This window comes from Callorhinchus milii, unplaced genomic scaffold (genome assembly GCF_018977255.1).
Source record: "Callorhinchus milii isolate IMCB2004 unplaced genomic scaffold, IMCB_Cmil_1.0 Scaffold4, whole genome shotgun sequence".
NCBI classification, from domain to species: Eukaryota; Metazoa; Chordata; class Chondrichthyes; order Chimaeriformes; family Callorhinchidae; genus Callorhinchus; species Callorhinchus milii.
The window spans coordinates 4,281,459-4,305,303 of NW_024704745.1; the positions used below are offsets into that span (position 1 = coordinate 4,281,459).

Here is a 23,845-nt window from a genome sequence, read left to right on the forward strand (position 1 = left end):
AGTCGAGCCAGCCCTCTGTGGCGGTCTCGGAAGTCCAGTTCCTGAGCCAGACGGGTCCGTGGTATTCCAGGGCACTCGCTGCTGATGACAGCACAGCCCCAGCCTGGCTCATCGGCAGGACTTGGAAAGGCAGACGAGTCACTGGGAGATAGGGAATCCTCCCACTCAGCTCCTGTTAACCCTGCAAACCAAAGCCCTAACAGGTAGGGTGGTCCTAGCTGGACAAGAGGCAGGAAAGCTTGCCAGACAGCAGGTGAGGGGAAGGAGCTTGAAGTCGATCTATTCTCTCGGCAGGTGGCATTATTTGGTGGGGGGGAGGGGGTGGAGTGAAGCTGAGACCCTCCAGTGATTACTATTTCTTAATGAGCTTAGAGTGTTGGAGTCTGTCTGGCTAGACTAGAGCAGATGTGTAAACCCGTCACGGGATTAGTTTTCTTGGGGAGGGAGTGGACTGCAGACCCACGAAATGGTGGAAAATCCCACTCGAGGCTCTTGCTTACTTTAAACAGACCTGGAGTACCGATCAGGCCTCAAATTTGGAGCATAGATTGGGGCTTACTCAGGCACCAGAGTCCATGCGGAGGAGAGCAGCGACGGCGGTAAATAATCATCCTTCGATTTGATATCAGCCTGGTGCAGTGGTAGCACTCCAGGCTATGGTTGTCAAAAGGTTGTGGGTTCAAGCTCGCATGTGTGGACTTGGAATCGCATAGTCTAAGTTGACTCTCCAATGAGCTGTCAGAAGTACCATCCTTTGGATGAGACATTAAACCGAGGTCCGGTCTGCCTGTTCAGGTGGACTTTAAAGCTCCTATGGCACTATTCGAAAGTGAGAAGGAAGGTTCTCACTCCATGGCTGTTTGTGGGACACTGCTGTGCGCAACTGACAGTAGCATTCGTCCAGAGATGCTCCACTTTACAGTAAATTCTATGAGCGCTTTAAGACGCTTCAACGACGTGATAAGGTGCTACTTCGAGTGCAAGGGTATTATATATCCTGTGAAGCTCTTTGAAACGTCTCAATGATGCGATAAGGAGGTATATGAAATGTCATTCATCCAGGCTGGTGTTTATATTCCACATGAGCCCCCACCCCTCCAACGCACTCCCTTTGCAAGCGAGAGACCTGAGTTCAATTCCAGGCAGAGGGCGAAACCTTGGGCCAGTTTCCTTACTCCACACAGAGCCTAATAATAATCCCTCCAAAAAAACAAAAATAATAATAAATTGGTCATTTTCAATCCACGACTGTTTGTGAGAAATTGCTGTGCGCAATTGGCTGCCGCGTTCGCCCACAAATATACAGTCAATTCACTTTACAGTGTGTTCTGTGAAGCGCTTTGGGACGTCCTCCCGACGTGAAAAGCGCTATATCAAATGCAAGGATTATTATTATTATTATTATTATTCTCCTCTCCTACACCCTCTATTCCCTTCTCCTACGCCCCACTATTCCCCTCTCCTAGACTCCTCTGTTTCCCTCTCCTACACCCCTCTATGTGCCTCTATACCCTCTGAATAGTGTATAGTCAGAAGGTCCTGGGTTCAATCAACCCCCACATTAGGATTTTGAGCTCACAGTCTAAGCTGATGCTCTGTGCGGTGCTTGTGGTGTTTGTGGGGGGGGGGGGGGGGGTGGTGGTGGAGGAGAGCTGCATTGTCAGAGATGCCGTCCTTTGGATGAGATGTTAAATTGTTCAGGTGGATGTTAAGATCGTATGGCACTACTCGAAAAGAGAAGGGAGTTTATCTCTCCCGCTGTCCTGGCAAACAGTTTCCCCCCACCACCCCCAAATAAAAAAAATCGGTCAGCCACTGCGCGGCTGTTCGCTGTGTGTAGATTGGCTGCCGCGTTCGCCTATCATAATAATCCTTGCGTATGACATCGCGCCATATCACATCGTCTCGACGTCTCGAAGCGCTTGACAGAATGTACCGTAAAGTGAATTCACTGCGTATTCTGCGGGCGAAACGCGTCACTACACTTCACAGTAAAGTCCTGCGAAGCGCTTTGAGACGACGCAATCGGGTGTTAGATGTCAAATGCGAGGATCATCATCATTATTATGTAGAGAGCGAGAGAGCGAGAGAGAGAGAGAAAACATCTCTCTTTTTTTTAATGAGCACAATGGGGCCTTTCATCTCTCGGTCCCCGCCACGTGCCTGTTCTGAGGGACAGACCAGCTCTTTGTCCGAGTGTGTGTGACTGCTGTCCCCTCTCTGTGCTTATGCCAGCGACTCTGCCGATTCCTAATACAACTACATTGATTTTGATTATTGGCACGCTTTGCGCTCAGTGTTTTGCAAGAGCCGGGCTTTTAACATGTGACCCTGTGCACTGTAAGCGCAGGCTCACAATTAGGATTATTATTACTATTATCGTTAATTAAGGAAAGGATCTGACAGGTTAGATGGAGGGATCCATTGCAAGGGGAGGAGGAAGGGAGACAAAGCCTGAAAATCGTAACCAAGGTGGTCAGAACTGAGGTCAGGAAGCGATTCTGCGCAAAGATGTGGAACTCTCCATCTCAGAAAGCTGCAGAGGTTGAATCAACAGGGATACTTAAAAGAAAGATCTGGGCAGCTAAGGTAAAAAGGGATGAAAAGGGCAGTGGCAAATAATAGCAATAATGCTGTTAATAATCATCATTGCATTTGGGATAGAGTCATATTGGGAGGATGTCCTGTCATGAAAGGCGCGATCCCAAATGCAGGCATTTTTCTAAACTCTGTGCCCCATTACCCCAGTCCTCGCCAGGCTTCACTGGTTCCCTATCACACAATGGATCGATTTCAAGATTCCCACATTCGTCTACAAGTCCTTTCGTGCCCTGCCACCTTCTCCGACCTGCTTACTCCTCCACTCCACCTCCACTCGGCTGATTCTGGCCTCCTGCTTGTTCCCCCCGTCCCCTCCGCTCCACTATCAGCCAATATCCCTCCCGCAATCCCTCTGTCTTGCCCACCCCCCTAACCTTCCCCATTTTCAGATCACGCCTTAAGACCTTCCACTTCGACCTGTGCCTACGGTTACTTGCCCCTCCCCTTGGCTCGGCGTCCACTGTTAAGCGCTTAAGAGATGCTACCCTGCAATGAGGGATGCTATATAAATACAAGTTGTTGTGGTTGTTGTTGTCCCAAAGCACTTCACAGGATTTACAATCAAGTGGAGTGACTGTGAGTGCGGCCGCCAGTTTGCGCACAGCAATGACCCACCAACAGAGACAAAGTGAGTGACCAATTTTTATCTGGAGGCTTGTCGGCCAGGAGACCGTGAGAGAGAAAAACTCCCTTCTCTTTTCCAACAGATCTTTAGCGTCCACCTGATCAGGCGGACCAGGACTTCGGTTTAACGTCTCATCTGATATCTAATAAATATCTAAATAAACCTATAAATATCTGATACGCGGTTGGAACACAGGTTAGCATGAGTTGAGTGGCTTCCTCCTGTGACCTGCTAACCCCATATCATCCAGTCTGCTCGCTCTGCTCCACGTCCCTCTCCCGGCCTGCCCCACCGTAGGCGGTCAGGCCTTCAGCTTACTCTGCCCCCACCCTTTGGAACTCCATCCCCCATTCCCTTCGTCTTGCTCCCTCCCTTGTCCGTTTTAAAGCGCATCTCAAGACCTTCCTCTTCGACCGCCCATTCGGCCACCCTCCTACCCTTACCCCTCCGTGCCTCCCACGCCCCCTAATCCCAACCCCCAGCTCGGGTCCAATTTCCCTGACTGTCCAGCGCCTTGTGAAGTCCTCCCGATGTGAAAGGCTCCGTACGAATGTAATTTGTTGTTGTTTTCCCATGTCCCTAAGAGATTTGCCACTTCTGCCGGAGGGATAACAGCAAATGCAAACCAGCTTGTGTCATTCTCCCCAGTCGGTAGCTCACGACATCAAAACACAGGTCCCATGAGTAAAATTCTTAAAGCCAGTCGTAATAATTTACAAGCGGGTTTTCACTGTTGGGAACTACAATGGGCGCGCGGGGGTTGGGGGGGGCGGCTGGGGGAGGGGGGTGGCCGTGGGGGGGCTAAACGGATTCTAAATTCAAGAATAATAATATAAAAAATACGAATTACCCTTGCATTTGATACAGCTAACACCTTATCACGTCGAAGCGCTTCACGGAATATACTGCACTGTAAAGTGGATTGAACTGTGTATTTTGTGGCCGAAAAGCGGCAGACAATTTGCGCACAGTGGTGTCCCACACACAGTCGTGGATTGAATGACCGCATTTTTTGGGGGGGGGGGGGTGGGAGGCATTATTACCCCCAGAAAGTGATCCGCCAATCGACTAAAAATCGGGTCCCTACTTACTGCCAGCTAAACCGAGATGTGTGGAGTAAGGAAACTTGCCTAAGGTTTCGCCCTGCCCGGGAATCGAACCCGCTTGCGAGACAAGTACGCTAACCGCTGCGCTACGGAGCTCCCTATTTGAAACACCTCAAATCAGATCACCAGTTAACTTCCTCTGCTCCAAGGAAACAAGGCTCTGGTCCACGCAGCCTCTGCATCGTACAATAGATAACGGCCTTTGTGGGATTAACTAGACAGAAAACTGTGGTGTTAAGACTGACACCTCCATTAGAAGCAGTGACAATGATATCGGACGTGCATTTACTTTCCTGTGAAACACGTTCAGCGGCATTTCATGCACCCGACATTTATTGTCCTAACAAATAAAATCTCCCTGGAGTCTCCGTTAATATTTGATGACTCTCCCTCTTGTTGCCAAGCCTGAGCTAAGAGAAAAAAAGGTTGCACAGGCCTCTCTGCCGACAAGACACCTTGCGATCCTGCTCGCACAAAGCCCTGATTGAGTGGCTATTATTCCACTGAGGATGGGCACGCCAGGCTACAAGGGTGGGGGGGGGGGGTTCAGCTCAGGAAATGATTTAGCTCACGTTTTGTGAGGGTTCGAAAAATTTACTGCAGTAATAAAAACATTAATATGATTTGAATTGGTACAGCGCCTTATCACATCATCGAGACGTCTCAAAACGCTTCACGGAATATATTGTAAAGTGGATCGATTGTATATTTTCCGGGCGAAGCGCGGCAGCCAATTGCGCACAGCGATGTCCCACAAACAGTCGTGGATTGAGTGAACACATTTTTTTTGGTGGGTGGGGGGTGGGGGGATTATTACGCCCTGGAAAGCAATCCGCCAGTCGACTAGCAACCGGGTTCCTATTTACTGTGAGGTAAATAGAGGTATGTGGAGTAAGAACGCAATAAGTAATCCTTCATGTGGCGTCTCAGATTAATGGCTTGTGAAAGTGTGTGGGGGGTGGGGAGAAGGGGGATTGTGTGTGGGATTTGGGTCAGACAGACGTGTAGACACCCACCACCATGCTTAAGGTGCTAGGTATCTGTGTGTACCAGACTCCTCTATCTAAACCAGACTGAGAGTGCCACGCGGGCTTTCTGTCGAGCAGCCCAACTCAGCCCAGAATGCGTTGAGGGTTTAAAAATGGTAAAAGGATTCAACGGGGTGACTGCAGAGAAACTATTTCCTCGGGGATGGGGGAATCCAGAACAAGTGGGGGGGGGTGGGTGGGAGGCATCATCTTAAAATTAGAGCCAGGCCATTTAGGATTGAAACCAGGAAGCATTTTTTCACACAAAGGGCAGTGGAAATCTGGAAATCTCTCCCCCATGTGGATGTTGGATCCATTCACATTTACAAGACTGAGGTGGATCAGGGTATCAAGGGATATGGGGCAAAGGCGGGTAATTGGAGTTGAGGTACAGATCAGCCACGATCTGGTAGAATGGCGTAACCGGCTTTGGGGACTGAACGGTCTACTCCTGTTCCTACGTTCCTATTGAATGTTTCTACCATTGTTGGAGCTGCAGAGCTTCAGCAGCATCTGCTTACTTCTCTTACCAAAGCATAGCGACAGTGCCTTTATAATAATAATCCTTGCATTTGAAATAGCACTCCAAAACTCTTCATGCCATTAACATCTCATCCGAAGGACAGCACCCCCGACAACGCAGTGCTGCACCGTCAGCCTAGACCTTGAGCCCAAAGTCCCCGACGTGGGGCCTGGAACTCACAACCTTCTCACTCGGAGACGAGAGTGCTACCAACAAGCTGAGACAAGCTGCCACCTGCTGCAGGTGTCCTGTATTAATAACAATAATCCTTGCATTTTATACAGCACCTCATCAGGTCGTCGAGACGCCTCGAAGAGATTCACAGGATATGCTGTAAAGTGGATTGAAGATTATTTTGTGGGGAAAAAAACGCAAACAGCCATTTGCACGCAGCAATGTCCCACAAACAGCCCGCGGAGTGAGTCACCAATTTTATTTTGGGGGGCCAGGGCAGGGCAGGAGGAGAGAGAAACTCCTTTCCATTTTCGAATAATGCAAAGGGATAGTGCAAATGCCATAGTTGATCCACTTTACAGTACATCGTGTGAAACGCTTTGAGACGTCTCGACGACGTGATAAGGCGTTATACCGTACGCAAAGATTATTATTATAGATCACTCATTGCACGCAACGGTAACCGCTTACAAAGTGCTCTCTGAGATGCGGCAAGACGCTAAATATTCTTTAAATCGAGCTCTTTTCCCTTTAATACCGTGATTTACGAGTGGCAGCTGTTACGCCAGCCGTTGGGAATAAAAAACAGTTCAGCACTTCATAAATTCCTAACAAGTTTTCAAATCACTCCAGTTTTCTTCATGGCTCCGTCAGTCTATCAAAATAAAAAAAAGCTAATTAAACCCATAATGAGAAACCCAAAGAGTTTACACTGTTCATTATATCTGATAAATAGCGATTAGGCTGCACGTGCTTGGAAGAAAAATTCACCTGCAAAAAATACAGTCACTACAATTTATGGTATGTCCTGTCAAGCGATCTGGGGTGTCTTCCTGACATGAAAGCTGCCGTATCAAATGTAAGGATTATTATTGTTATTATTAACCGGGTTTGATTCCTGGGCGCAGCGAAACCTTAGGCAAGTTTCCCTCTGTTTCCCGAGCAGCAAGTAGGAACCCTGTTGTTAGTCAATTGGCGGATCGCTTTCTAGGGGTAATAATCCCTCCAAAAAAAAAAGAAACTTTGGTCACTCAAGCCCACGACTGTTTGTGGGACACTGCTGTGTGCAATTGGCTGCCATGTTTCGTCCATTAAAATGCACAGTCGATCCAAGTTACAAAAATTCTGTGAAGTGCTTTGAGGCGTCTCGACGGTGTGACAAGGCGCTATATCAAATGCAAGGTTTATTATTATTATTCTCCGAGACAAGCTCTTTCGCTGCAGTGTGAGACTAAACACCTAACGTTAACAGGAAAGGAGCTTTGCATTGGGTTTCCAGCTCAGAGAGAGCAACTCACGTGCACTCCCAACACTGCATTACTTCTCGAATATCCTCTGCTCCGCGCTACTTCAAACTCATTTTAATTTGTTGGACTCCATGGAGAGAAATCCTTCCCCCCACTCCCCTCCCCCACACAACAACAACAACTTGCATTTATATAGCACCCCTCCCACAGGGTAGCCTCCCAGAGCACTTGGCAGTGGCGGAGCATGACTCCAAGCCAGGGGGAGGGGGTGGGAGGTGACTGTAGGCACGGTCGATGAGGAAGGTCTTCAGGTGTAAGCTGAAGATGGGGAAACGAGGGAGCAAGGTGGAGGGATAGAGGAAAAGTGTTCCAGATTTTGGGGCGTAGTGAATGAAAAGTGCGGCCGCCAATGGTGGAACGGAGGGCGCGAGGGTCAAAGCAGGAGGCCGGAGCCAGTCGAGCGGTGGCTGCGGCGAGTGGGTTGGGGAAAGGTAGGGAGGTGCCAGGGCGTGAAGGTATTTGAAGACGAGTGTGAGGATCATCTTCAACACACGCCCTCGCCCCATCCTCTTTCCGAAACCCTTGGCCTAATTGTCGGATGATTTAAAGTGTTGGCAAGAGCGGGGGACGAGGAGGCGAATGGCTGAGAGTCCTGGGGGTATAAGCAAAGTGAAGCCTACCAGAAAATGGCTTTAAAAGACTTGGGTCACAAGACGGAGAGGAGCAGCGGAGAGGAGAGGAGGCAGAGAGAGAGAGCTTTTGCATCCAAGGGACCCGTCGTTAGCTGTTTTCTCAAGACACTTTTATGTTTAATGTATTCCATTGCCAATTCAACTGTTCTTTTCCTTCGTGCGTTTTCATTTCCTCTGAAATGTTTTACGTTCCCCGTTTCCAAGGCCAACCGGGGGAGGGGGGGGAGCTACCAGCTACAACAACAACAACAAAATTACATTTATAGAGCGCCTTTCGCGTCGGGAGGACGTCCCAAAGCGCCGAGCTATTATCGCTAACAAAGCTATTATCGATGGGAAAAGCGACTTGCATTTATCTAGGACTAAAAATAATCCTTGTATTTGATAAAGCGCCTTATCACATTTATCTCCTTGTTGAGCCGTCTCAAAGCGCTTCACAGAATCTATTGTGAAGTGAATCGACTGTGTATTTTGTGGGCGAAACTCGGCAGCTAATTGCGCACAGCAGCGTCCCACAAACAGTCCTGAATTGAGTGATCAATTTTTATTTGAGGGATTATTACCCCCACTGTTAACAATCTGCCAATCGACTAACAACTGGGTTCCTACTTACTGCTAGGCAAACCGAGTGGAGTAAGGAAAACAGAAAATGGCTTAAAAAGACTTGGCTCGCAATATAATCCTTGTTCGACAATATAATTCCTTGCATAAGACCGAGACGAGCAGTGGAGAGGAGCGGAGGCAGAGAGAGAATGCTTTTGCGTCTAAGGGAAATTATTGTTATCACTAAAAGTAGTAACAATAAGTGGTGGACGACTTGATTGTGGATTGGCGATGGGCTGGCAATTGTGGGTGTACGCTGGGTGGCAGGGATGGGTGGGTGGGGGGCTGGTTGGTGGATAGATGGTGCCTGATCTGGCTTTATTGTATCATAAGGAGACCCTCCCCATTAAATCACATTAAACTCCCTCCCAATTGTCGCATTAAGGCCCCCCCACCCACTCCCCCACTCTGCGTTGTATCCCATTGGGCCCTCCCCAACTGTTACATTGAGTCCCTCTCCTCCCCAATGCATCACATTGTTAAATCGACCCCCCTCCCCTTGTTGTAACGCCTCCCTACGAGTTATATAAGCACCCTCCTCATTGCGTCACATTTGCGCCAGTTCCCACGGGGGCGTGGGTTAGCGCCTGGCACAGCTGTGCTTGTTTGCGGTCCCTGGTACGTTGTTGTTCTGCTCTCGAAGGGGCCGCTTTCTCAGTGGAAAGAACGAAGGTGTGCATCGCAGTAAACACCTGGGTGGATGTGCGTGACACCGGATTGACAAACAGGTGTAGCGGTAACGATAATCCGTTGCACTTGCTGCGACGATGTCCGTGTCGGGGGGGGGGACATCTCAAAGCGAATCACAGCACTTACAACAACAACAAAATTACATTCGTAAAGCGCCTTTCACGTCGGGAGGACGTCCCAAGGCACTGGACGGACAGATTTACGGACCCGAGCTAGGGGTCGGGGTGGGGAAGGGTGGAGGGCAGTGGGGTGGGAGAAGGAGGGAGTTCGAAAGCACGGTCAAAGAGGAGGGTCTTGAAGGTGGCAAGGGAAGGGGGCGAGGCGGAGGGACTGCGGGATGGAGTTCCAGAGGGTGGGGGCAGAGTGGCGCAAGGCCCACCCGCCAATGGTGGGGTGAGCGAGGCGGGGGAGGTGAAGCAGGCTTGCTTCACGACCTCCGATAAAATACACTTTATTTACTGTAAAGTGTAGTGACTGTGTATTTTGTAGGCGATTGCGGTAGCCAATTTGCACACAGCGATGTCACACAAACAGCTATGGAGTGAGTCACCAATTTTGTCATCTGGGGGATTTTTGGCTGGGACAGTGGGAGAGAGAATCTCGCTTCTCTTTCCGAGAAGCGACCGGAGACTTCTAAAATCCTATCTGAACAGGACCTTGGTCTCACCAGAAGGACGGCGCCTCCGACAATTATGTACAAGTTGTGTTGTTGTTCCATCACTGCACTGCACTGGAACGTCAACTACATGGGGCACAGTGAGAGATAACCCGATCACACTACCACCAGCAACAAATTACATGTGTAGAGCACCTTTCATGTCAGGAGGACTCCCCAAGGCGCTGGACAGTCAAGGTTGTACACCCAAGTTGGGGGGGGGGGGCGGGGGATGGGGGTGGGTGGGTGGGGGTAGGATCAGGAGGAGTTGGGAGGGCAGAGAGCGTAAGAGTTTGGAGGGTGACCGGAAGGGCGGTCAAAGAGGAGGGTGTTGAGGCGGGCCTTGAGGGAGGCAAGGGAGTGGAGAGGGGGCGGCGAGGCAAGGGGAACTGTGGGATGAAGTTCCAAAAGATGAGGGCAAAGAGGCTGAAGGCGCTATCTCAAATGCAAGGATTATTATTATTATAATTATCAAGCTGTTAGCTTAAATGAGTCCTGGTGTCCTGGTTTCAACAACAGCTCCGTGGCAGCCTGTTCCAATCGTTAATTACCCTCTGGGTATAGAAATACTTGCCGATAACCTCTGTCCAGAAATTGCGACTTTGCGGCTCTAACCCCGTGTCGTCTTGTTCCCCTCTCTCGTAACGTTCGAAAATATTGTTCTGTGGCGTTCTGTTTGTTGTCATTTTTTCCCAAGAAGGAAGGCAGGTGCCTCGCTTGGGGAACAGTAGGAAACAAGTTCCCACGATTGAATCTCGGGCCTTGAATTGCTGAAATATCGGGTTTTATTTCAACTGCGTGTTGTTTTACAGGGAGCCAGCCAGCTCCCGTGCGTGTTATTGAATATTTATTTGCTTTATGGCTGCCCTGGGATCTGTTCATTGCCTCGGTTGCCGTTGCATGTAAAGATGCTGAAAATGAGCTTGATGTACATTTGAGGTTTATTTAAAGCTCTGCCATTGATCTGTGTGTCAGCCTGGCACACCGGTAGCGCTCTCGCCTCTGATTGCGGGCCCGAGCCCCAACATCGGGGACTTGGAGTCACATAGTCTAAGCTGACGCTCCCATGTAGCGCTGGGGTGGGGAGGAGGGGGCTGTGGCATTGTCAGAGGTGCCATCCTTTGGATAAAACGTTAAACCAAGGTCCGGCCTTTGCCTGTTCGGGTGGTTGTCAAAGATGCCGTGGCGCTATTTGAAAAGAGTTTCTCTAACCAGTCTCCTGGCTGGCAATCCCCCAAATAAAATGGGTCATTTACATCTTGGCTGTTTGTGGGAAATCGCTCGGCGCAAATTGCCTGCTGCATTACCTTACAGAAGGCACGCAGTCCCTGCACTTTACGGCATATCCTGTCAAGAGCTTTCACACGTCTGCCCGGCACAAAACGGCGATGTATCAAACGTAGGGATTGTGATTATTGATATGGTTTTATCAACGGGAAGTGATTGTCCGTGAGTGAAAAAAGCTTCTGTCACTTTATTGACGACCGCCTACTAATACTTAGGATTGACAAGCTGAGATCTAACCGGCCCCTTGAATTGATAATTACCAGTGATCATTGACTGAAGTCTGATCTGCTGGTTAACGTGCAGAACAATGTTTTGCTAAATGATAAGAGTGGCTCATGTATTGCGACGATCCTCTGGTTACTATGGAACGCTGTTTACCGCAGCTCCAACGCAGAGCGTTGCATTGCTGGAGGCGCTGTCCTCCAACTGAGACGTTAAACCGAGGTCCCATCCACTTATTTTGGTGGATATTAAAGATCCCACGGCTCTATTCGAAAAGAGAAGGGAGTTTCTTTCTCCCGGCGTCCTGGCTGACAACTCCCATCCCCCACCCCACCCCCCGATGAAATTGGTCACTCGTTTCATGAGCTGATTGTGGGATATTGCCGTGTGCAAATTGGCTGACGTGTTTACCGGCAAATGCAGTCACTGCACTTCACAAAATCCTGAGGAGCGCTTTGAGACGTCTTGATTATTTCTTTCCTGCTTGCTTTTCTTTCTTTCGCTTTATTTCTCTGTCTCTCCCTCGCTTTGTTTCTTTGTTTGTTTTTTTGATCTCTTTCCGTTCTACCCATCCTTCCCCCACCCCATCAGCCACCCCCCCCCACCCACCAACCCCCCGCTTCTAAATGAGATGATTTCTGCGTTGATTCCCTACCTCGAGGGTTTACACTCATTTCCCGGAGCTGCCCATAATTCTGCAGTAATTGGTACCAAATTGACAATCTGACTCCAATAAGGCAAAGAAAGATTGCAGCAAACCTATTTCTGTTTGCCTTGGAGGAACAATCTATGTACCATGCTCCTCCTACATACTTCATCCTCTGATTGCTAACGTATTTGGTGTAGCACTGAGAGATGCTTCACATACCCAGGTTGCAGATGTTCTCTGGCTTGTATTACCCAGTCAGGTTTCTTTGGCACAATTCAATCACCTTCCGATGCGCTCACATTCCCGAGCTCTTGACGAAGAACTGGATTGGGCGACTGAGCTGGGACACTGTCAACCAGTGCTGGCTCGATCAGCAGTGATCCTCGGCTGCTCTGGGTCGGAAGGTTATTGATGTGAATAACAATATTATTAATAATAATAATAATCCTTGCATTTGACGGAAATGAAACAGATTTCATTTAGACTCGGCTTAACCATTTCCTCCGGCTCTTTGATGTCATCATCACCATAATAATAATAACCCTTGCATTTGATATAGCGTTTTATCACGTCGTCGAGACGCCTCACGTCACTTCACAGGATTTTCTGTAAAATAGAGTGACTGTGTACTTGTGGGCAAAGCAGCGGGCCACAAACAGCCGTGGAGTGAGTGACCAATTTTATTTGGGGGATTGTTGGCCAGGACACCGGGAGATAGAAGCTCTCTTCTCTTTTCGAGTCATGACATGGGAACTTTAACGTCCACCTGAACAGGCAGAGGGAACCTTGGTTATACACCCCGTCCGCAAGACGGCACCTCTGTCGATACAACGCGCCCCATTGGATTCTAACACAACCTTAGACTATCCCAGGGCCTGACGGGGGCTTGAACCCACATCCTTTTGAGTCAGAGGAGAGGATGCTACCACTGTGCCAGGCTGACACACATCATCGCAAGTTGTTGATGTCTTATGTGGCTTCACGGGATGTAACATGGGGACGATGATGGGATTTCATATAGTCAAGCAAGCGAGTTGTTCGGATCTGAAATGCATAGCCTGAAAGGCTGGTGGAAGCCGATTCGATCACAACTTTTAAGAGAGAAGTAGATAATTATTTAGGAGGACAAGTTTGCGGGGCCATGGGGAGAGCGCGGGGGAGTGGGATGGATTTGGATAGCTCTTTTCGAAGAGTCGGGACAGACACGATGGGCCGAAGGGCCTCCTTCTGTGCTGCCTAATTCTATGATTCTATGTGAAGTCCTGTAGCTCAGTGGTTGGAGCACTCGTCTCGCAAGCGAGAGACCTGGGTTCTATTCCGGCAGGGCGAAACGTTGGGCAAGTTTCCTTATTCCACACGTCTCTGTTTACCCAGCAAAAAGTAGGAACCAGGTTGTTAAAGCGGATCGCTTTACCGGGGATAATAATCCCTAAAAAAAATAATTTGCTCACTCAATCCATGACTGTTTGTGGGACACTGCTGTGCGCAAACGTCTGTCGTGTTTTGCCCTACAAAGTATACAGTCAATTCATTTCTTACAGTATATTCTGTGAAGTTCTTTGAGACTGTCTTGAAGATGTGGTGAGGCGCTGTATCAAATGCAAGCGTCACTGCTATTCTTAGTAGTAGTTAACGTGAGGGTGATGGGGGGATTTCTTGTAGTCAAGCAAGTGACAGAAACTCTTTCTCTTTTCAGTTGCCGGTGAAGATCTGCGGTCCAGCTTATATTTCGTCAATGCATCTTTGCAAGAGGTAGTGTTTGCCAGCACCATTGGGACACTGGTACCATGCCCTGCATCAGGGCGTCCCCTAGCCACCCTGCGCTGGTACCTAGCAACGGGGGAAGAGATGTACGACGTCCCAGGGATACGCCACGTCCATCCGAACGGCACTCTCCAGATCTTCCCCTTCCCTCCTTCAAGCTTTAATAACTTGATCCACGACAATTCGTACTATTGCACAGCAGAAAATCCTTCAGGGAAAATTAGAAGCCAGGACATCCACATTAAGGCCGGTGAGTGATGCGTAGAACAAAAACAGGCATCGGGGGAGGGGATGGTGGGAGGGGGCGGAAGAGAAGTGCGGGCGGGTGGAGGAGGAGCATTGTGACCAATGGCCTCCTCCTGATCCTCCGTTGCCCTCCTTCAATGGCCTCTTCCAATAGCCTCTTGCAATGGTTCCCCCAATGGTCTCTCCCGATGGATGAAGCCTCACTCACATCCTGCAAATAAGCCGTGGGTGTGGGGATGATGGTGGGTTAAGAGGAGGGTAAGTGAGGATGATGGTGGGTTAAGAGGAGGGTAAGTGGGGGAAAGGTGTGCGGTATGAGGTTATAAGAAATGGCTGTACTCTACTCACTAACACCATTGTTGTGTGTGTGTGTGTGTGTGTGTGCTTTTGTGTGCTTGTGTGTATTTGTGTGTGTTGTGTCTGTGTGTGTGTGAATGTGTTTGTGTATATGGTGCGTGTCTATGTTTGTCTATGTGTTTCTGTGTGTGTGTATGTGTCTGCGTGAATGTGTGTGTGTGTGTCTGTGTGTTCTCTTTCCCAGTACTAAGGGAGCCCTATACGGTCCGAGTGGAGGACCAGAAAGCCATGAGAGGGAATGTAGCGGTCTTCAAGTGCATTATTCCCTCCTCAGTGGAAGTTTACATCACTGTAGTGTCATGGGAGAAAGACACCGTCTCACTCGTCTCAGGTAAAGTCGCTTTCCTTCTCTTTAAATCATCACGCGGTGGGTGGGGGTGGGACAGCAGAGTCATATTGGTGGGAATGGTGGATGAGATGGTGTGGGGTGGGGTTAATTGTGGCGGTTGAAAGGACATCTGGCTTGTGGGTCCTTAGGTCAAGCCGTTTCTTAGTCACTATTCAGCCTCCAAAAGCCGCCTCTGTTGAAACTGAAGGACTGTGCTCTCTCACCCTTCGACTTACATGTGATATCCACCACTGTACAAGACTTCAATGAGCTGTTGTGGCTTTGGGAGCCGAGGGGGTTGGAGGGTGGGGGGGGGGCGCGGGAGGGGTGGAGGGGAATTTAATTTTGCAAAGGGATCTGGAGCTTTGCTCATTTAAAGGTCTACCCAGGACAGCCTCGGAGAGGACCTGAAATTCCACCTCGTCTTAGGCTGCGATTCAATTCCAATTCCATCCTAAAATCGAGGAATTCTGTGCCAATCCCTTAAAACCTGCTGAATTTGTAAACTGCTTGGCGCTGATCTTTGTTGGGTTTCCAATTTTGGTAAAACGTCTGACAAAAGCTGAGGCAGGTGAATGGTGGAAGAGAGAGGGGAGAGGGGTCGGGGTGGGGATTAATTTTGAAAGGATTCGGGAACACATCCCATGAGGTTCGGGTAGGTGAGGGTTTTTTGACTCGGTGTGCACCGTTGGACTCTGCAGTCACGTGTGAACGACGTTACATCTGCACAAATTGCTGTGTTCTCCGCTCTATTCTGGATGGTGTAAGGAAACCTTGTGTCTGCGGTTTAATCATCGATGAAATAGTGTGCGCCCGATTCGGATGCGGAACAATTGTTTCGTTTATGTTAAGTTCCGCAGTCAATGATTTACACAAAGGGTAGAGAAAGGCACGCCATCGCAAGGCGCGATAATGAGAGCAACCAGGTTATCAGAGAATTAAAGTATTGATCGGTTAACTACCCCTGGGAGAGCCGCAGGGAGAGCTGAGAGTCAAGTCAGATCTGCATCTCATTGTTCTTGGCTGAACCCTCTATATTTATACCTGTTAGTTACTGTGTAAAGCCCAGACCAATCAAATAGTGAATAGACCCTTTTGTGGTGAAAGCTCATAGGCCCGATACTGTAGGAGGTCATGTTTACCAGCAGCGTTTAGGCCGCTAGGTGTCAATGTGACGGACGGCAACTAAAATATTGTCTTGCAAGTGCTCTCTCCACTTCTCCTTATCAGAAGGCACATGCCCGGTGAAAACATAGTCGAGGCCTATGGTGTTTCCCTGCATCAATTCATGTTAACTCTTACAACGGGGAGGGGTTGGGGTGGGAAGGGGTTGTTCGGGGGTCTTATTGCAGGGAGAGGTGGTGCTGACTGGCGCACAGAGAAGGGTTTGTGAAGGATCTTAAGGGAGAACAGGTGCGACGCAGCAGTAAACGACAGAACAAATCGCTCAGTTGCCGTAAAATGGTCAGCATTGTTCTGTGAGTTGCGTTCACTTTGTGTGTGTGTGTGTGTATATTTTTTTTGGGGGGGGGGCGGTCAGTCAGTTATCGGACACATGTGGAAACCCATCACCATGATTAAGAGTATCCAAACCAAACTAAGATTTCCATGCATCCCACCTACACATGGAAACCCCAGCAAAAGATTATTGAAGTGGAATGTGCACTCTCTGTCAGTGACACTGTGTGTGTGTATGTGTGTGTGTGGGGGGGGGCTTGATTAATTGGCCTTATCCATGGCTCTATTGAGGCCTTGTAAGTCTCCCTGGAGGAACGGCTTGAACTGAGCTTGTGTCAAGGCATGCCCTTTCAGGCCTTATTAAAGGTCACAGGGCAGGAAGACTAATGGCACGTGTTGTGCAAATCAATGAGATGTAAGTAGGGTCTGATGTATTCACCATTTACGTGCATTTCACTGAATTAAATACTGGGGGTGGGGGTGTTGGTGGGGAGATTGTGTCGGTGAAGGTTCTGTGCTTGTTTCCTTCCTCCAGAACTGTCTGTTTCCTTGATGGATTTTTGTGTGATAATTAACACTTTGTGTGATGGTTTGATGTGATGATTAATCAATTCTGTAGAGTAGTGGTTAGCGCACTCGCCGAATGAACGAGAAGACTCGGGTTTATTTCCATGGCAAGGGCGAAACCTTGGGCAAGTTTCCTTACTCCACACGCCTAATAATAATCCCTCCAAAAACCCAAAACAATAATAAATTGGTCATTTTCAATCTACGACTGTTTGTGGGACATTGCTGTGCGCAATTGGCTGCCGCGTTCGCCAACAAATATACAGTCAATTCACTTTACAGTATATTCTGTGAAGCGCTTTGGGACGTCCTCCCGACGTGAAAAGCGCTATATCAAATGCAAGGATTATTATTATTATTATTATTATTATTATTATGTCTGTTTACCTTGCAGTAAGCAGGAATCCGGTTGTCAGTCGATTGGTGGATTGCTTTCCAGGGGTAATAATCCCTCCAAAAAGAAAACATTTCATCATTCAATCCACGACGGTTTGTGGGACACTGATGTGCGCATTTGGCTGTAACGTTTCACCCACAAAATACACAGTCAATCCACTCTATACAATTCAAGCACTTGGGATTCTATGCTGTGTGAGGGGCGCGAGAAAAATGTTGCTGTTATTTACGATTAACCACACAAAACACTTTGAGATGCCTCAACGACTCGATAAGGCGCCACATCAAATGCAAGGGTTACTATTATATTATTATAAGAAGTCAATAATCCCTGACATATGACACAGCACCTTTCGCCTCAGGAAAGATGTTGACAGAGCTCCTCACTGGATTTCAATGTAAAGTGTAGCGACACGTGTGTGACCGTGCCACTGGTCACCTCCACTTCCCCCTCGTTCGGCGTCCAACCTCGCCGGTGCGAAGCGCTCCCAGGCGCTGTCCTGCCTGAGCGAAGCTGTACAAATGAGAGTTCTTGCTTTGGAAGTCGAACGTGGAAGCCAATTGTTTGCACAGAACATCCATGAAGCGCATGACTAATATTTTCTCTCTCACTCTCTCTGGGGGAATTGTTGGACAGGAACAAAATTACGCATGAAATCATAATTTGGAGCAGTGTATTGTATCTGAAGTGCGCGCTGGTACACATTGGTTTTAAAGGGAGCCATTTGAATGGGTTTCACAAAATAGCTTTGCTAAAACATTCGGACACTTTGTTTTGCTGCCAGTTTTGCTCATCCAGTGTCCTCCTCTTCACCCCTGAAGGTGTCTGACAGGAGAGAAGTTGGCAGATAAGAAAGAAAGAGGCAAACCCCACCCTCTCTGTTTGGTCCGTAGGAACCTTCTAGTATGCCCTCCCTACCATCTTCCCTTTGCAGCATCCACCAAGCCCTCCACGGCCTTGCTTAGTAATAATCCCACCAAGATAATAGATCACGCTACCTCTGTGTCTGCTAACTCCATATCGAATTGTCTGTTCCCTCCGCTCAGGAGGCTCTGGCCTGCTCCATCGTCCCCCACCATCGGCGGTCAAGTCTTCAGCCTCTCCACCCCCACCCTTTGGAACTCCATCCCACCGTCCCTTCGCCTTGCTCCCTCCCTTGCCTCCTTCAAGGCACGTCTCAAGACCCTCCTCTTCGACCACGCCTTCGGTCACCCGACTAGCCCTATCCTCCCTGCCCTCCATTCTCCCTGATCCCAACCTCCTGCCTCCTGCATGGGTCCAAATCCCTGACTGTCCAGCACTTTGGGACTTCCTCCCAAAATTTGTTGTTGTTCCTTAAATGAGTGACTTCCTGATCACCCACCTTCTAGAGGCTCTAATAATGATAACAACAATAATAATAAGCATATGTGTATTTGATATAGCGCCTTATCACTCGGTTGATACGTGTCAAAGTGTGTGGAGTGAGGAAATTCGCCTGAGGCCGGGAATCAAACCTGGGTCCTCTCGCTTGCGAGGCGAGTGCCCTAACCACTAGGCTACAGGACTCCACGATGGATAACTAAGGCCTCCAGGGCATAGTGATGGCAGTGAAGAGGCCGAGCAATGAGTGCGTGTGTCGGAGTCTGCTGGGAGCTGTACCAAGGCACTAAACTTCATAAGATATTATGTCCATACTTTGCTTCCATGATATCCTATTCCTTTGCTGACAGAGATTGAATAGCTATAAAAAGGCTTAAGTGGGCATCAGTAAGTGGGCAATATTAAACCATCCCTCCATTCCCAGGCCAGAAGCACAGGGCGGCATAGGGTACACAGGGTAAAGTGCAGTGACCTTGTATTTCCTGGGCTAACACAGCAGCCAATTTGCGCCCAGCAATGTCGCACAAACAGCCATGATCAATTTGATCCTGGGGGAATGGTTGGCCAGGACACCGGGAGAGAGTGATAGTGCCGAGGGATTCTTAACGTCCACCTGACCAGGGCACAGTCAGGATCTCGGTTTATAAAGTCTCATCCAACTCCGCAGCCACCCTCCCACCCCTGGGGCCTGGAAAGTCAGCCTGGACTGTGAGCTTCAAGTCCACACGGTGGTGGAAATTCCAGCCTGTCCTCGCATTTGACATGGCGTCGTCGTGACGTCTCAAAGCGCCTCACAGGATATACTGTAAAGTGGATTGACTGTGCATTTTGTTGGCAACACATGGCCACCACTTTGATGAGCACAGCAGTGTCCCACAGACAGCCGTGACGATACGAACCCATTTTATTCAGGGGATTGTTGGAGACATAGACAAACTCCCTTCTCTTTTCCGATAGCGCCGCGGGACCTTTAACATCCACCTGAACACGTACAGACGGGACCTCGGTTTAGCGTCTCCTCTGAAGGACGGGATCTCTGATAATGCAACACCCCTCACGCCCAGCGCTGCATTGGAGCGTCAGCTTAGATTATGTGATTCCAAGTCCTGACCGACTTGGGGCTTGAACGCACGACCTTCTGACTCAGAGGCAAGAGAGCGCTGCCATTGAGCCAGGCTGACACACAGAGTGTTTCAGACCATACAGAATTTGGCAAATGGTTAATTTTGTTGTTTTAACATCGCTCGCAATTTGCCTCAGAGTCTTTAATATTGAAGCTGTTCCAATGGGTCTGGTCTCTTCCTTGTCCTCCGAGTCCTCCGCTCCGCCTTCAGCCACTACGCCCCGAGGCTCTGGAACTGCTTTCCTCACTCCCTTCGCCTCGCCCCCTCTCTTCCTATTTTCAGGTCTCGGCTGAAAACCTTTCTTTTCGACCGCGCCTTTGGTCACCTTCCCACCCCCTCCCCCCGGCTCGGCCCCCGGGATCCGTTACTGTGAACCGCTCTGAGACGCCGTCCGGCGTGGAGGGCGCTATATAAATCCAAGTTGTTGTTGTTGTTGTTAACCTGCAAGTGTCCTTCAAGAAGGAAAGCAGGTGGAATTTCTCCCCAAAGTAGCGAAGCCTATTAGTGGCCATAACATTGGATCCTGGCTGCTAAGAGCTGTTAAATTAACCAGGTCAGCGAGGCTGGGGTGGTGGGTGGGGGGTTGGGAGAGAGCAAGAGGGTGAACAATAAATCTATTAATAATGACACTGCCGTAGAAAGTTATGGGAAAACAAAGCAATCTCTGAGCTTTTAAATCTCTCGTGCTGTGTCCTTCCCTTCGTGTCCTTCTCCACTTTCCATTTCCTTTTGGTCGGTTGGGTCTCTGATATGCACACAAACCCATCCCCAGTGCTTAACTGCGTCCTAATCAGAATTGCAAGTATGCACCTACACGCGGAAATCCCATTTTTGGAATGGAATGCATTGCGCACTCTGCTCACCAATTCCGGAGAGTATTGGGTGCAGGTTGGCAAGAGCTTGGGGACCCCATAGTGTGCGCTGGGGGGGTAACTGCTGGAGCCTAACCAGCTAGAACCATCAGTGCCTTCCATTTGAGCGCTGTCTGGCACGTTTTTCCGCTGCTCGGCTAGGATCACTCTACCCGTTGTGGGTTTGGTTTGCAGGGTGAACAGAAGCTAAGTGGAAGGATTCCCTGCCCCCAGTGACTGGTCTGCCCTTCCAGGTCCCGCCAATGAGCCAGGCTGGGGCTGTGCTGCAGAGCGGGGCAGAGTGCTTGAAGATGGAGGGGCGGACAGGGGTGGCTTGGCGTAGACCAGGCATGGGGTTCACGGGAAGGGGGCAGACGTAGAGAGGCTGATGAGCGATCCCCACCCCCACCTCTGTTCCCTATTGTAGACACACAGAGAGCTGGAGAAGCACAATGAAGAATTCATGTTATCTTTCAGCACAGAAGCTGTATTTTCCTCTGCTAAGTGCACAAGCACTTAATAGATAGACATTGGGTGGTTCAGCCATTAGCAACCTGTCCTGAGCAGTGGAGCAGAAGGGGAGAGATGGGAGTCTTCATTCGTTCAGAGTACAGTACCTGCTCTGCATTAGCGGAGAGAGGGAGGAGGAGAGAGCGATGGGAGAGAGGGAGGGGAGATGGGAATAGAGACAGGGGTGGGGTGGGCACAGAGAGAGAGAGAGAGAGAGAGAGTGAGAGGAGGGTGGGGATAAAGATAGAGGGGGGTGGGGATAAAGAGAGTGGTGGGGCGTGGGGGTGGAAATAGAGAATAAGAGATTTTTTTTTTGTCAGTCAGGTGTCTGACACATGCGGAAACCCATCACCGTGCTTAAGAGCATCCAAACCAAGCTAACAATTCCATGGATTCCACTTACACGTGGAAATCCCAGAGATAGATTGCTGCGATGAAATGCGCACTCTCTCTCTCCCTGGAGGGACACATCCTGCTTACCTAATTCCGCAGAGCATTAGGCCCAGGTTAGCAAGAGCCCAGGCTTGGGGAACTCAGAGTGTGCGTTAGGGTAACTGCTGGAGTAAGAGAGAGAGAGAGAGGGGGAAAATATGAGAGAGGGAGAGGAAGAAAAGGAGGGAAGGAGAGAGAGGGGATAAAAAGAATAAGAGAAACAAAGGTGGGAATAGGGAATAAGGAGAATAAGATAGGGAGTAAGAATCATAGAATTATACAGCACAAAAGGAGGCCATTCGGCCCATCGTGTCCGTGTCGTCTCTTTGGAAAGAGCTATCCATTTCAATCCCACTCGCTCACTCTCTCCCTTATTATTACAGCCCCGCAAACTTGTCCTCCCCAAATAATTATCTGCTTCTCTCTTAAAAGTTGTTATCGAATCGGCTTCCACCAGCCTTTCAGGCAATGCATTCCAGATCCCAACAACTCGCTGTGTGAAAAAATTTCTTCTCACCTCCCTTGTGTTTCTCTTAACAACTATTTTGAATCGGTGCCCTCGGGTTACCGACCCACCCGCCAGTGGAAATAGTTTCTCCTTGTTCACCCTAGCGAATACCCTTATAATGTTGAAAACTTCTATTAAGTCTCCGCTTAACCTTCTCTGCTCCAAGGAGAATAATCCCGGCTTCTCTAACCTCTCCTGATAACTGAAGTCCCTCAGTCCTGGTACCATCCTGGTCAATCTCCTTTGCACCCTCTCCAATGCCATGACATCCTTCCTAAAGTGTGGTGCCCAGAACTGAACACAGTCTCTAGTTGAGGCCTAACCAATGTTTTATAAAGGTTCATCATAGCATCATAACAGAGTGAGAAAAAGAGGGAGCAGAGAGAGAGGGATTTGGAGCACGAGAGTGTGAGAGTAAGCGGTGAAAGAAAGAGGGAAACCGAGAGGGAGAATAGAGAATAAGAGACAGGGAAAGAGTGAGTAAGAGAATGAGAATAGGGGGAAAAAGAGTGATAGGTAGAAAGTGAAAGAGGGGGATAGAGTGAGAGGGCAAGAGATTGAGAAAAAGAGGAAAATAGAAAGAGGGATATAGAGTGATGATAGAGAGCAACTGAACGTAAAAGAGAGAGGGATAGAGTTAGTGAAAGAGAGGAAAAGTGAGGGCGAGGAAAGACGCTACTCCGCATGTGGAGAAAGAGAGTGTGTGAAAGAGAGATATAGAGAGGAAAATAGCCTCCACATCCACATCCGCCCTGTTTTTGACACTGAATTCTCAGGTGAGACGCACACCTCACATTTCGCCTCATATTTAATTGAAAAACCTACCTTCTGCTAATGTATCGGCTTGAAAGGTTTGACCCAAAAACACTGACACCAGCTCTATTAATGGCTGCTTTGCTTTGGGCTATTTCAACAGCTACCTGTCCCTCAAGGCTACCACTGATGTGTATATATATTTCCATATACAGTATACATATACACATATGTATATGCACGTACCCCACTCTGCCTGCCCGCTCAGCTAACACAGGGCTGTTTTACATTCCCCCAACCCCCTCCGTTTCACCACCGGTGGCCGTGCCTCAGCCACTACGCTCCTAACCTCAATCCCTCCTCCGCCCTCTCGCCCCCTCTTTATCTATCTTCAAATTCCATCTTTAATAAGAATAATCCTTGCATTTAATCACATCGTTGAGACATCTCAAAGCACTTTGCAGGATATATTATACAGCGAATTAACTGTGTATTTTTGCGGGCAAAACGCGGCAGCCGATTGCGTGCAGTCAGTGTCCCGCAATCAGTCGTGAATTGAGTGCCCCAAACTTTTGAAGGGATTACTACCCCCGGAAAGCAATCCGCCAATCAACTAAGAACTGGATTCCTACTTACTGCTAGGTAAACAGAGGCGTGTGGAGTAAGGAAACTTCATAAGGTTTTGCCCCCGAGTCCTCTCAATGAGTTTCCTTACTCCACACAGAGCCTAATAATAATCCCTCCAAAACCAAAAACAATAATAAATTGGTCATTTTCAATCTACGACTGTTTGTGGGACATTGCTGTGCGCCATTGGCTGCCGCGTTCGCCCACAAATATACAGTCAATTCGCTTTACAGTGTGTTCTGTGAAGCGCTTTGGGACGTCCTCCCGACGTGAAAAGCGCTATATCAAATGCAAGGATTATTATTATTATTATTATTGAGAGGCGAGAGAGCTAACCACTTCTTGTCCAGTTAGGACCACCCTCCCCGTTAGGGCTTTGGCCTCCAGTGACTGATCTGCAAAGGAGAGACTTTAACGTCAATGGCGTTGAGGGAGAAAGCAAGGCAGTTTATTTTGTTA

At 48.9% G+C, this 23,845-nt stretch overlaps 1 protein-coding gene across 1 annotated transcript in view; it reads left to right on the forward strand.

The window, feature by feature from the left end:
* LOC103187299 (Down syndrome cell adhesion molecule homolog) overlaps positions 1–23,845 on the forward strand; it is a 185,119-nt gene that overhangs the window by 16,166 nt on the left and 145,108 nt on the right. Inside the window, exons 2-3 of the mRNA XM_042334538.1 lie at positions 13,799–14,116; positions 14,654–14,800. Coding sequence (XP_042190472.1) covers positions 13,799–14,116; positions 14,654–14,800 — 465 coding nt within the window. The remainder of the gene's footprint in view (positions 1–13,798; positions 14,117–14,653; positions 14,801–23,845) is intronic.